The sequence below is a fragment of the Chenopodium quinoa genome, unplaced genomic scaffold, assembly GCF_001683475.1.
Source record: "Chenopodium quinoa cultivar QQ74 unplaced genomic scaffold, ASM168347v1, whole genome shotgun sequence".
Lineage (NCBI taxonomy): Eukaryota > Viridiplantae > Streptophyta > Magnoliopsida > Caryophyllales > Amaranthaceae > Chenopodium > Chenopodium quinoa.
The window spans coordinates 3,814,126-3,827,324 of record NW_018744718.1 but is presented as its reverse complement, the minus strand read 5'-3'; the positions used below and the strand labels follow the sequence as shown (position 1 = coordinate 3,827,324).

Below are 13,199 nucleotides of genomic sequence, written 5' to 3'. Positions count from 1 at the left end.
GCTATAAGGAGATGAATATAGATGATCACAGGGTGGAAGAGTGCATGGGGAGTGAAAAGAGAAGGATGATACAGAGTACTTCTTCTGGGGACTGGAATATCCAAGTAGAGGGTGTTGGTATGAGCTAACCCCTCGAACAGCCATGAAACTCCTAAGTTGGAACGTCTTCGGGATCGACAACCCGAAGACGGAACTAGCTCTCCGCGACCTATGCTGGAAGGAGAGGCCAAAAATTGTCGTTTTGATGGAGACGAAATCGAATATTAGTTGCTTGATTAATGTGCAAAAACGGTGTGGGTTTGACAACGGAGTTTATGTGGATAGTAGCGGGCGATCTGGTGGGCTTTATCTTTGGTGGAGGGAGTGAAACGTTGAATTGGTGTCAAAATCTGAGCACCACATTGAAGCTAATGTTTGTGATAGCAATGGTGTTGCACTTTGGAGGGCGATGGGCATCTATGGATGGTCGGAATCGGAGAATAAACATAGAACATGGAACTTGATGAGTACATTGAATAATAATTGCACAATCCCTTATATTATGTACGACGATTTCAATGAAATCCTCTATCAAACAGAGAAGGATGGAGGCCCAACTAGGAGGGAAGGCGCTATGGAGGCATTTAGAAGTGCGATATCTGACTGCGGGCTACATGATCTGGGATATAAAGGTAGTGTATTTACATGGCAAAGGGGGAGGAGTGTTGAGACGCTGGTTCGAGAAAGGTTAGATAGATTTCTTGGTGATAACGAATGGTGTGTGAAATTCACCCAGTATAGTGTGCGACATTTGGTTAGAGTAGCATCGGATCACTCTCCTATTATGCTTGATACAATTAGCTATTTTGAAAGAGGAAAATCAACAAAACTCTTCCGATTTGAGGCCTTATGGCTTTCTAAAGAGGAATGTAGTAAGGTGGTAAAGGAGGCGTGGACTGATAATAATGGGGCTTCCCCTCACGTCAGAATAGCTGGGTGTACCGATAGCTTAAGAAGATGGGCACGGAAGACTTTCGGTGACACTAAAAAGAGGATAAGAGACAAGGAGAAAGATTTGCAAGATGCCCAAGAAGGCCGGGTTGATGCGAGAATGCTGAAGAGGTGTGATGTGTTAGCAAGGGAAATCCACGAGCTAAGGAGATTGGAGGAGTCTTATTAATTTGCAAGGGCAAGAGCGAATGAGTTGAAAGACGGGGACAAGAATACTGCGTATTTCCATCACAAGGCAAACCAGCGAAGAAGGAAAAATCGAATTGAAGGCCTGTTTGATAACAATGGGGTATGGAATTCTGATGAGATGGCGGTTAAGGGGATTATTGCAGAATACTGTAATAAGCTTTTCGCTACGGAGAACCCTACTGATATGGAAGCTGCACTAGAAGGCTTGGAAACAAAAATAACTAGCGAAATGAACCAGTCCCTAGATGTTGTTCCCACGGCTGAGGAGATATCAACTGCCCTATTCCAAATGCACCCTAATAAAGCTCCAGGTACAGATGGTATGTATGCTCTTTTCTTTCAAAAATTCTGGCATATAATCGGTCCTGACATCATTACATATGTGCAAAACTGGTGGAATGGTATTTGGGATTTACAGGAGATTAACAGGACTTGCGTTGTCCTAATTCCTAAATGTAACGATCCTAAGTACATGAAGGAATTTAGGCCGACTAGTTGTTGCAATGTTCTGTATAAAATAATCTCTAAAACACTGGCTAACAGATTAAAGCCCTTTCTAGATGATATTATTTCTGTTAATCACAGTGCTTTCATACTGGGCCGATTAATTACTGATAATGCAATGATTGCTTTCGAGATTTTCCATGCTATGAAGAGGGGTGGTGATGGAAGGACTGGGTCGATAGCCCTAAAGCTGGATATGAGCAAGGCATATGGCAGGGTGGAATAGGCTTTTTGGAAAAGGTGATGTGTAAGCTGGGATTTTCGGATCAGTGGATCAAACGAAAATTACAGTGCTTATCCAGTGTATCCTTCTCCTTCAAGGTGAATAATGAGATATGTGTTTCTGTAATTCCTTCCAGAGGTCTGAGACAAGGCGATCCTATTTCTCCATATTTGTTCCTTCTGTGTGTCGATGCTTTCTCTGGCTTACTATCAAAGGCGACGCATTATAAACTCATACAGGGAGCTAAAATCTGTAAATCGGCTCCGAGGATTTCACATTTATTTTTTGCAGACGACAACATCTTGTTTGCAAAGGCGACTCCTAATGAATGTTCTAAAATAGCTGAAATAATCAGTGTGTACGAAAGAGCATCCGGTCAGAAAGTTAACTTAGATAAAACGGAGATTGCCTTCAGTAAATGTGTTTCTCCTGAGAGACGGTTTACTATAATTGGCACATTGGGGGTCAGGGAGGTCGATAAGCATGAGAAGTACCTTGGACTTCCTACTGTTATTGGCAAGTCCAAAAAGGCTATATTTACAGGGTTGAAAGAGAGGATATGGAAGAAATTAAATGGGTGGAAAGAGTTGTTTCTATCGAGGCCGGGAAAGGAAATTCTAATCAAAGCAGTTGCCCAAGCGATCCCCACGTATATGATGAGCCTGTTTCATATTCCAGGCGGCTTAATTGATGAAATACATACCATTTTGAACAGATTCTGGTGGGGTACGACGGCTGATAAAAGGAAGGCTTCATTGGCAATCGTGGGATGCTCTTTGTCGTCCAAAGGCTCTTGGGGGCATGGGATTTAGAGATTTGAAATGCTTCAATCTCTCGCTTCTTGCTAAACAGATATGGAGGCTACAATCCAACCCGAATACATTGCTGTTCAAGGTACTAAAGGCTCGCTACTTCAAATACTCGAGTATATTGAAGGCAAATAGGGGGCACGACCCTAATTACATTTGGAGGAGCATTTGGGGTGCAAAGGGGTTGTTCAGGGATGGATTGGCGTGGAAAATTGGCAATGGTCGAGACGCAAATATCTGGTCTGGCACTTGGTTAGTCAATAACAGGCTTCCTGTTCATCTTCAGAGGCCCCCAGAGTTTGATGAAGAGATGAAGGTATATGAGCTGTTGACAGAGGATGGGCGAATGTGGGATGCGATGAAGGTACGGCAGGTGCTAGGTGAGGATTTATGTGGCTTGGTCCTTTCTCTTCCTCTCCTAATCCATGAGACAAACGATACAACCTTCTAGTTTCAATCGAAGAATGGTGTATTCTCTGTCATATCTTGCTATCATCTGGCAAGGAAAGGTATCATTGAGGCTATTGATACAAGCAATCTGGATAACCTATGGCATTTAATTTGGAGCAACAAGGGACCTCCAAAACTAAAACACTTCCTGTGGAATGCGGCGAAAGGTAATCTAGCTGTGAAAAGTCGGTTAATGCAACGACACATTATTAAATAGTAAGTGCCCAATTTGCGATTATGAGAATGAAACTATCATACATGCATTATTTGAATGTACTATGGCTAGAGACATATGGCAGCATAGTCAATATAGGGGGTTAGTAGAGGAGGCTCCTACGGAGTCATTTGCAAGCAGATGGGTTTGGTTAGATCAGAAGGTGCAGGGAGATGGAATCAACCAAATAGCAGCTCTTATATGGGTTGTCTGGCGATGCAGAAATCTGTTCCTATTCGAAGGAATTCGAAGCAATCCGATAGTGCTGGCTGGGAACCTCTGCAAATGGGTGGCTGACTACTGTACCTATGCAAAATGCGTGTTTTATCCTCACAAAAGGGTGGGAGTCAAAAGCAATAGTGAATGGATTCCCCCTCCAAGAGGTGTGCTTAAATTGAATGTGGATGCGCACGTAGGTAGTGCAGGGAAGGCAGCTGTGGGTGTAGTGGGCAGGAATGAGGAAGGAACTATTATATTAACTGCTACCCAACCAATTTTCCAACAGTCTCTAGAGATTGCTGAAGCCGTTGCTGATAGATATGGGATGATCATTGCCAGAAGATTTGGGTTTGAGAATATATGGATCGAGTCGGATTCTCTCAACGTGATATCAACCATCTCATCTAGTTCGAAGGGTTATGCCCCAATCTTTAATGTATTTGATGATATAAGGCATTGTAGAGCTGGATTTTATAGTTGTATTTTCTCTCACGCTAAATGTAGTTGCAACACTGTTGCTCATCTTGTTGCTAGGGACTTTACAGGGGATCACACAAAGCTCATACGCTTTGACTCTTTCCCCCAAAGCATTGTATCTTTAGCGAAGATGGATTTACCGAATTAATATAAATGCTCTAACATGCCTTTCAAAAAAAAAATTATAATTTTTAATTTTTTTGGAAAAATTACTTTTTTAAAACTCGTAAATATTTTAAACAAAGGATTGATTTTGTGTCTAACTGTTGTGCGACAGCGGAAGCAAAGGTCGAAAACAAACAAGAAAACAATAAAGAAATTCAATGCAAACAATAAGAACAACACCAAGAATTTACGTGGTTCACTATCGATGTGATAGCTACGTCCACGGGCACCGAGATCGAATGATTTCACTATAAACTGCAAAGATTACAAAGATGATTCTTGTATTTCTCAAGAACGGCTCTCACTCTATCTCTCTTAACCCTAATACTGATATTAGGGAGGTTTTATATTAATCCCTAATTAAAAGATACTTGGGCAAAAAGATAATAAAATAAGATAACCTAAAACTGCAAAATCCGCGTTCCGTATTTTTCCTTCTCCGCCCGGTCAGACCGGGCAAGGTCTGCCCGATCGGGCGCGAGAAGAAAACTCCATACGAATGCTTCAACGTATCCAACCCCCACCGCCCGGTCAGACCGGGCAAGGTCTGCCCGATCGGGCGAAGGCTCGCCCGGTCGGGCGAAGGCTCGCCCGGTCGGGCGCGAGAGCAGCTTCTTCAACGAATTTGCCAGGCACCTCTTCTTCTTCCGCCCGGTCAGACCGGGCAATGTCCGCCCGATCGGGCGGACAAAGCTACGAAGTACGAGTCACCTAATATACTTATCAACAATCTCCACCTTGACGAGAACTCGTAGTCAGCAAACGACCCCATCAAGACATAGTGAAAAAACATCTCAAGCCAAACCCGATGCAGGACTCATGCATAAGCCATACATCCCGATAAGTCTTCAACCAAGACCCATCACATACTCGTCTCCAAGTATAACAACTCATAATGCTCCACCTGCATCACAAGCCCCGGGCAAGCTCCACCTTAATGCCAACACACCTACACCAGGAGCTCCCCAACTTCGCCCCTCAGGGCCTACTACATCACGTAGTAATCAATATTTAGCAAGTCTAAGCAATGTTTAAACTTGCTAAACGGAACAGGCTTAGTGAAGAAATCAGCCGGGTTGTCAGCAGTCCCAATCTTCTTCACCTTAATCCTCTTGTCAGTACGTAAGAAATGATACCTGACATCAATGTGCTTCGTCCGATCATGGTGTACTTGATCTTTAGCTAAGCAAATCGCACTTAGACTATCACAATACACTGTAGCAAAATCCTGTGCAATACCCAGTTCACCTACTAGGCCTTTGAGCCAAATAGACTCCTTAGCTGCAGAAGTTAGAGCCATATACTCAGCTTCAGTAGTTGACAACGTAACTGATGACTGCAATGTAGACTTCCAACTAACCACAGAACCACCCAAAGTGAACACATAACCAGTCACAGACCTCCTGGTATCCACATCAGCTGCATAATCAGAATCACTGTACCCAGTGACCAAGCATTCCCTACCATTCCCGTACACAAGACCAATATCAGTTGTCCCTCTCAGGTAGCGAAAAATCCTTTTCACCCCTTGCCAGTGTTCCCTCCCAGGTCGAGCCATAAACCTGCTTACAACACTCACGGCATGCGCAATATCCGGCCTAGTACAGACCATAGCATACATCAAACAACCAACCGCATTTGCATATGGAACTCTAGACATATAAGACAACTCCTCCTCTGATTGAGGTGACATAGACAAAGACAACTTACAACTAACAGTAGTTGGCGTACTTATAGGCTTCGATTTTTCCATCCCAAAACGAGACAAAATCTTTTCAATGTAGCTTTTCTGAGTCAAGAAAAGCTTACCTCTAGCCCGATCCCTGTAGATCTCCATATCCAAAATCTTCCTAGCTGCACCCAAGTCTTTCATGTCAAACTCCGAGTTAAGCATCTCCTTTAATCTAGCAATATCAGATTTATTCTTTGTGGCAACCAACATGTCATCAACATATAACAAAAGATAAATCATGGAACCATTATCCAGCTTACTATGATACACACAGCAATCATATGAATTCCTGTCAAAACCTTGTGAAACCATAAAAGAATCAAACCTTTTGTACCACTGTCGGGGGATTGCTTAAGTCCATACAATGACTTTAGCAATCTGCAGGCATAGTGTTCCTTTCCAGGAACTTCGAATCCTTCGGGCTGCTTCATCAGAATCTCCTCCTCCAAATCGCCATGAAGGAAAGCCGTTTTAACATCCAACTGCTCCAGCTCAAGATCAAAATGTGCTACAATTGACAATAACACACGGATAGAAGTATGTCGAACCACAGGTGAGAATATCTCAACAAAATCAACCCCTTCTACCTGACTGAACCCCTTAGCAACTAGCCTAGCCTTAAAACGTATTTGCTCAGTTTCCGACAACCCTTCTTTCTTCTTGTAAATCCATTTACAACCCACAAGCTTCCTCCCTTCCGGTACTTTTACCAGTTCCCACACTCTGTTCTTGTAAAGAGACTGCATCTCTTCACCCATTGCGGCAAGCCATTGCGCAGACTCACTACAACTAATTGCTTGTTTATATGTGGCAGGTTCAAATGACTCTACATCATCAGCTACACTCAATGCATAACCTGTCATCGCATCAACACAGCAATTTCTTCCCTCCATCTCTTCAATCAATCTAACAGGCTTCTTGATAACTCGTTTAGGCATCTCAAGAATGGTGTCAGGTTGACTAGATGACCCCTGATTAGATTGCTCCACCTCATCCCCAGAGTTAGAATGAGTAGGAGTAATCTCAGGTTCAGGAGTACCCGGCACTGGAACATCAGCATCATCATCAATATATTGTACCCGAGGTAAATCAGCAATGGTAGACTGATGTACCTCAAGTACCCCATCTGTCTGTAATAAATTGTCTCCTTCCCTTCTCAAATCTGAAATCTCTGCATTTTTAATTGAATACATGGTGTTTTCATCGAAAGTAACATCCCTACTAAGAATGACCCGACCCTCCGAAGGTGAAAAAATTCTAAACCCCTTCACACCATCCCCGTACCCAACAAAACACCCCTTCTTGGCTCGTGGATCCAGCTTACCCTCAATAACATGATAATAAGCAACACAACCAAAAATCTTCAAATTCGAAAAATTAGGCAACTTACCACTCCAGATCTCAAACGGAATCTTGGAATCAATTCCAGAATGAGGACCCCTATTAATGACATAACAAGCTGTTAACACAGCTTCACTCCAGTACCTCCTCCCAAGCCCTGCATTAGAGAGCATGCATCGGACTCTCTCTAGCAGTGTCTGATTAACCCGTTCTGCTACACCGTTCTGCTGTGGTGTCTTCCTGACAGTATGATGCCGACCTATACCCTCATCTGCACAGAACTGATTAAACTCGTCTTTGCAAAACTCTAGCCCATTGTCCGTTCGTAGCTTCTTGATCTTCCTTCCTTGTCGATTTTCCACCAAAGCTTTCCATTGCTTGAAAACTTTGAAGGCCTCATCCTTTGACTTAAGCAACCTAAGCCATGTGTATCGGGACTTGTCATCAACAAATGACACAAAATAGTGGTAACCTCCCATACCTTCAACTCTAGATGGACCCCAGCAATCTGAATGGATGTAATCGAGCACTGCATCAGTAATGTGAGCACCCTTGCTGAACTTTGACCTGTGTTTCTTACCAAACACACAATGCTCACAAAATTCAAGGTTGGCAACCTTGACCCCGGATAGAAGACCCCTCTTGGACAATAGCTGCATCCCCTTCTCCCCCATATGACCAAGCCTCATGTGCCAAATCTTAGTCATCTCCTGGTGAGATACAGATGCGCAAACCGCAGAACTAGGCAGTGTAACACCCTCAAAAACATAGAGGGTGTTCCTTTTGATACCCTTAAGTACCAACTCAGAACCTCTGAAAATACACAACTCCCCATCTGAAAACACACCATTGTACCCCAATTCATCCAGGGTACCCAATGAAATCAGATTCTTTCCTAAAGCAGGAACATGCCGTACATTAGTCAAAGTTAACCTCCGCCCATCAACAGTCCTCAACCTCATGGAACCAATACCTGTGACCTTACATGGAGCATTGTTACCGACTATAACCATACCCCCATTGCGAGGTTCATATGTATCAAACCAATCTCGACGTGGACACATATGGAACGAACACCCCGAATCTAGAACCCAGTTATCAGATAAATCATCAGACCTAGCAGAACTGACTAATGCTAAATCTTCCTCTGAATTATAGCTCTCATTCGGTTTCTCTTCAACTACAGCAGCCTGGGACTTGTTTTTCCTCACCGGACAATTATTCCTAAAGTGACCCGGTTCTTTACAGTAATAACATGTTTTAGTAGTAGTTTTACTAGATCCATCCTTGCCGTTTCCAGCACCCGACCCAGCATTGTTCCCCTTGTTAAACCCCTTATTCTTTTTAGACTTTCCGGACTTAACAAACAACCCACTACCATTATCCCCATTATCACTCGTAGCTTTCATTCTGAGTTCCCTAGTATGAAGTGCTGCCTTCACTTCTTCTAAGGTTATAGAATCCTTACCAACAACAAAAGACTCTACAAAATTCTCAAAGCTAGACGGTAGAGATACAAGTAAAATCAACGCAGCATCCTCATCATCAATTTTAACATCTAAATTACGTAAATCAAGCAAAATAGAGTTAAGTTTTTCTAGATGTTCCCGTAAGGAAGTACCTGACTGCATCCGGAGGCTAAACAACCGCTGTTTCAGTAATAATTTGTTGGTCAACGACTTAGTCATATACAATGACTCCAGCTTCAGCCACAATCCAGCCGCCGTTTCCTGATCAGCAACCTCCGTGATGATTTGATCATCAAGACTAAGTAATATGGTAGAGTGTGCCTTCTCTTCCATAACTTCTAACTGCGAGTCAGTCGGTCCGTCTCCTGACTCCGAAGTAGTACTCTTTGGAGCCAACGGACGCCATATCTGCTGTTGTTTTAACAGAGCCTTCATCTTAATTTGCCATAGCCCGAAACTATTTTTCCCGGTAAACTTCTCAATTCTTATTGTTGAATCTCCTGCCATTGTTATCTTCAAGAAACTCTCCAAGGATTGAACCTGAGCTCTTGATACCAATTGTTGTGCGACAGCGGAAGCAAAGGTCGAAAACAAACAAGAAAACAATAAAGAAATTCAATGCAAACAATAAGAACAACACCAAGAATTTACGTGGTTCACTATCGATGTGATAGCTACGTCCACGGGCACCGAGATCGAATGATTTCACTATAAACTGCAAAGATTACAAAGATGATTCTTGTATTTCTCAAGAACGGCTCTCACTCTATCTCTCTTAACCCTAATACTGATATTAGGGAGGTTTTATATTAATCCCTAATTAAAAGATACTTGGGCAAAAAGATAATAAAATAAGATAACCTAAAACTGCAAAATCCGCGTTCCGTATTTTTCCTTCTCCGCCCGGTCAGACCGGGCAAGGTCTGCCCGATCGGGCGCGAGAAGAAAACTCCATACGAATGCTTCAACGTATCCAACCCCCACCGCCCGGTCAGACCGGGCAAGGTCTGCCCGATCGGGCGAAGGCTCGCCCGGTCGGGCGAAGGCTCGCCCGGTCGGGCGCGAGAGCAGCTTCTTCAACGAATTTGCCAGGCACCTCTTCTTCTTCCGCCCGGTCAGACCGGGCAATGTCCGCCCGATCGGGCGGACAAAGCTACGAAGTACGAGTCACCTAATATACTTATCAACACTAACTTATATAAATTGTGTAGTATAAAACGCAAAATCGTCATTAAGAGTACTTCATCAAAAGCTTGATGCTGAGTTTTTTGAAATAAGTCTCCGCTCGTTTGATTTATGTATAATTTTGATATATCTTAAATATATGGACTAAAGAATACAATAGTATTTTTTAAACGTGTAGTACGTGGTATATATGATTTAAAATTAATTAATATATAAAAATTAGACAAAGAGGTCGAAGCTTGATTATGATACGACTGACATGTCTCGCATAAACTCCAATTGTGATAGCAATGTAGCCTATGTTGTCATTAGAATAACAAGTCATCTTAATTTATTTATTTTTTTGTTTTTACCTAGTACTACAATAGTTTTCATTTTTTACATTTGGGAAGTTGTGTGATTATTTTGCTAATAGTCATTGATCATAACAGATAATAATATAGGTTTGACCTTGCTGTACTTGTGATAATTTTGCTAATAGTCAATGGTCATAACCGTTGATATAAGTTTGACCTTGTTGTACTTATTGTATCGTCATAAGATGTGGTATATGCGGATGTTTGCTGGTCAAGTAGATAGTAATGTTTTGGAGATGTATATCCAAATACTAAGCTATAATTCTACAAACATCAACGTCCTTTATGACTCTTTATGCACTATCGTTAGATCTTAATAAAAAGAACAAATATGCTAATTAAGACCGATTCTATCATTGCATGTTGGTAATGGTAGAAGTAAAACAATCCTTAATATTAAAAGATCATAAGATCAGATATTGTGTATATATATTTACATGTCATACTATATGTCAAAATCCTTAACGAGATTCTGGACCGAGTCAAGTCATACATAAAAATTAAAAAGAATCCATTTATCTAGTTTTATTCAAATCGGGGGCAATTCAAATCGTGCAAATCTAATCCCTTGCATATAAACATTTGCACTTAATTAAGTTGTCGATAGAAGACTCCGTAGCAAAGTAGCAATATTGATTAACTTGGTAACATAAAAGAAATATACAAATTCATATAATACATGGGTGAATCCCACTCGTACTTTTAAATTCACCAAAGATAGAGGTCTTGTACTTACAGTCGTCCTTAAAGTGATTAGTGTAAATCATTATACACGTAGTATAAATTATTAAAGAGAATCAAAGTGGATTGCAATTAAAATAATAATTAAAAATGAAGGAGATAATTGAGAAAACACTTTTATATATTAAGTATCTAGCTAATTGTCGATCAAGGCAAAAGCAAATAACATTTCTCTTTAATGATTTATACTACGTGGTGGGGGTGGGTCTGGGCAGGTGGGGTGGGGGGCTGCTGGGGGTCTATGGGTGGTGGTTTGGGTGTGTGGGGGGTCTAGGTGGGGGTCTGTGCGGGGGGGTGGGTGTGGGCAGGTGGGGTGGGGGGCTGTTGGGGGTCTAGGTGGGGGGCTGCTGCGGGTCTGTGCAGGGGGTCTGTGGTGGGGGGTGGTGGGCTGGTGGCGGGGGTGGGTCTGGGCAAGTGGGGTGGGGGGCTGTTTTTTATTTATTTATTTTATATATTAAGTATCTAGCTAATTGTCGATCAAGGAACCACCACCATCCAACCTCGACTAACCTTGGCCATGGTCTTTTTCTTTGTAATAAAGTTATTAGCACCTCTATTTCAAATTAGCTGCAATAGTTTGACTTTTACATAATTCATACGTAAATATTGTGATGGTAGAATATTTCAATATGTAATAGTCACATGTTACACTATAATTTTATTTTTGAATTAATCTTAATTAATGGAGTACTAGTGTATCATTATTGTATTAAATTTTTTGGGTAATGCTATATGTAACCCTTATTAAATACATTCTTGAAAATTGTATAAATTTAGGAATTTATGACAAAAACACGCGTAAATCAGTGTAATTATTGTTTATATTTTTATGATTTCCTAAATTTATACGATTTTCTAGTGTGTATTTAATGCTTATATGTAGCCCTAAGGATTATGTATAACATTTTCCTAAATTTTTTAATTAAAAGTTAAAAATGAAAAGAATGCAACTTTTGTGAAATAGGGAAAATATTAAATTACAGGAGAAGGAGTTTGGGCTAAGGACAATTAATGAACTTCAAATTATATATGGTAAGCTATGCACATGACATGAGTACCCTTTAGGTTTTAAATGTTTAGATAGTTTAGATTGACTTAACCTTAAAAGGATTTTAATGAGTTGTGTAAAACGTAAAATAACATTAATTGATAGTCCATTTGCAAACTAAACTACATTAGAAGAAAAAAATTATACTTTTTATATGGTATAAATTTTCATGCCTGGCGAATTTCATTATGACACGGTTTTAGTTGATACCCCTTCCCCTTTTTAAGTGCAACAGTTGTATGTGGTGCACTGTTCATTAAATGAATTTGACTTTTTTTTTTTTCTTTTTTTTTTATATCGTACAAGTAACACTTTGTATATGTTATAATATCGTGTGTATGTTGTGGGATTGATTATAATATATATTTCAACATGTGTAATCCAAAGAAATAAAAAAAATTACGAGTATGGGTCAAATTTAAGTATTGGTGATTGATTGTGAATGTGTTCATCAATTAGCTTCATTTAAAAAAAAATATATATAATAACATAGGAAGTACATTGTTGTCTGATATCGATTGTTATTAAGTGTAAGGAACAATGAAAATTTGTGAATATACTTATGAAGATAAATTTTTTTCCAAAAAAAAAAAAAAAAAAAAAAAGGTTGACGTCAAAAGGAGATTGAGAGTAAAAAATTTGTTAATTTTCTCTGTTTTTTCGAATTTGTCCTTTTTTCATAAAAAAAACTCCTTAAAAATGGGGTTGAGACTTTACTAATTAATTTTTTATTTTTATTAAAAAAAAAAAAGAAAAAACAAAGGGAAAAAAAAAGTGGTCTTGAAATTTGACGCTTTAAGAAAACCAGTGGCGGCTCGCAAATGTGTAATGTGTTGATGAATGAGACAGCGGCAGAGGAACGTTCACGAATCACGATTTGTGAGTAAGTGAGGGTATTAACGTAATTTACACAACTTATCCGTATATTAATACGACGAAAAATACCACCATGAAAAGAGCTGTATCTTGTTATGAGAGGCATCAAATAAATCTCTTATAAACTTTCATCATTACTTTCTTTTTCATCTAATAATATCAATTCCATTAATACTCTTTTCTATTTATCAAAATTTGTTGTATATATTGC

General features: G+C 40.3%; 2 protein-coding genes across 2 annotated transcripts; both read left to right on the top strand.

Annotated features, from left to right (window-relative positions):
• The first annotated feature begins 1,926 nt into the window (after positions 1-1,926).
• LOC110703173 lies at positions 1,927-3,166 on the top strand. The gene is made up of 2 exons (XM_021880913.1): positions 1,927-2,422; positions 2,622-3,166. The coding sequence occupies exons 1-2, from the start codon at positions 1,927-1,929 to the stop codon at positions 3,164-3,166; spliced, it is 1,041 nt and encodes a 346-aa protein (XP_021736605.1).
• A 277-nt stretch (positions 3,167-3,443) lies between these two features.
• Positions 3,444-4,223, top strand: LOC110703144. Its single transcript, XM_021880890.1, has one exon. The coding sequence runs from the start codon at positions 3,444-3,446 to the stop codon at positions 4,221-4,223; it is 780 nt and encodes a 259-aa protein (XP_021736582.1).
• Positions 4,224-13,199: the final 8,976 nt, after the last annotated feature.

Bases quoted from the DNA above. Each gene is read 5' to 3' on its own strand.
- LOC110703173 (XM_021880913.1), top strand. From the start codon at position 1,927: ATGTGTAAGCTGGGATTTTCGGATCAGTGGATCAAACGAAAATTACAG. The intron at 2,423-2,621 runs GCAAGTCCAAAA...CATTTTGAACAG, and splicing joins TGGACTTCCTACTGTTATTG to ATTCTGGTGGGGTACGACGG.
- LOC110703144 (XM_021880890.1), top strand. From the start codon at position 3,444: ATGGCTAGAGACATATGGCAGCATAGTCAATATAGGGGGTTAGTAGAG.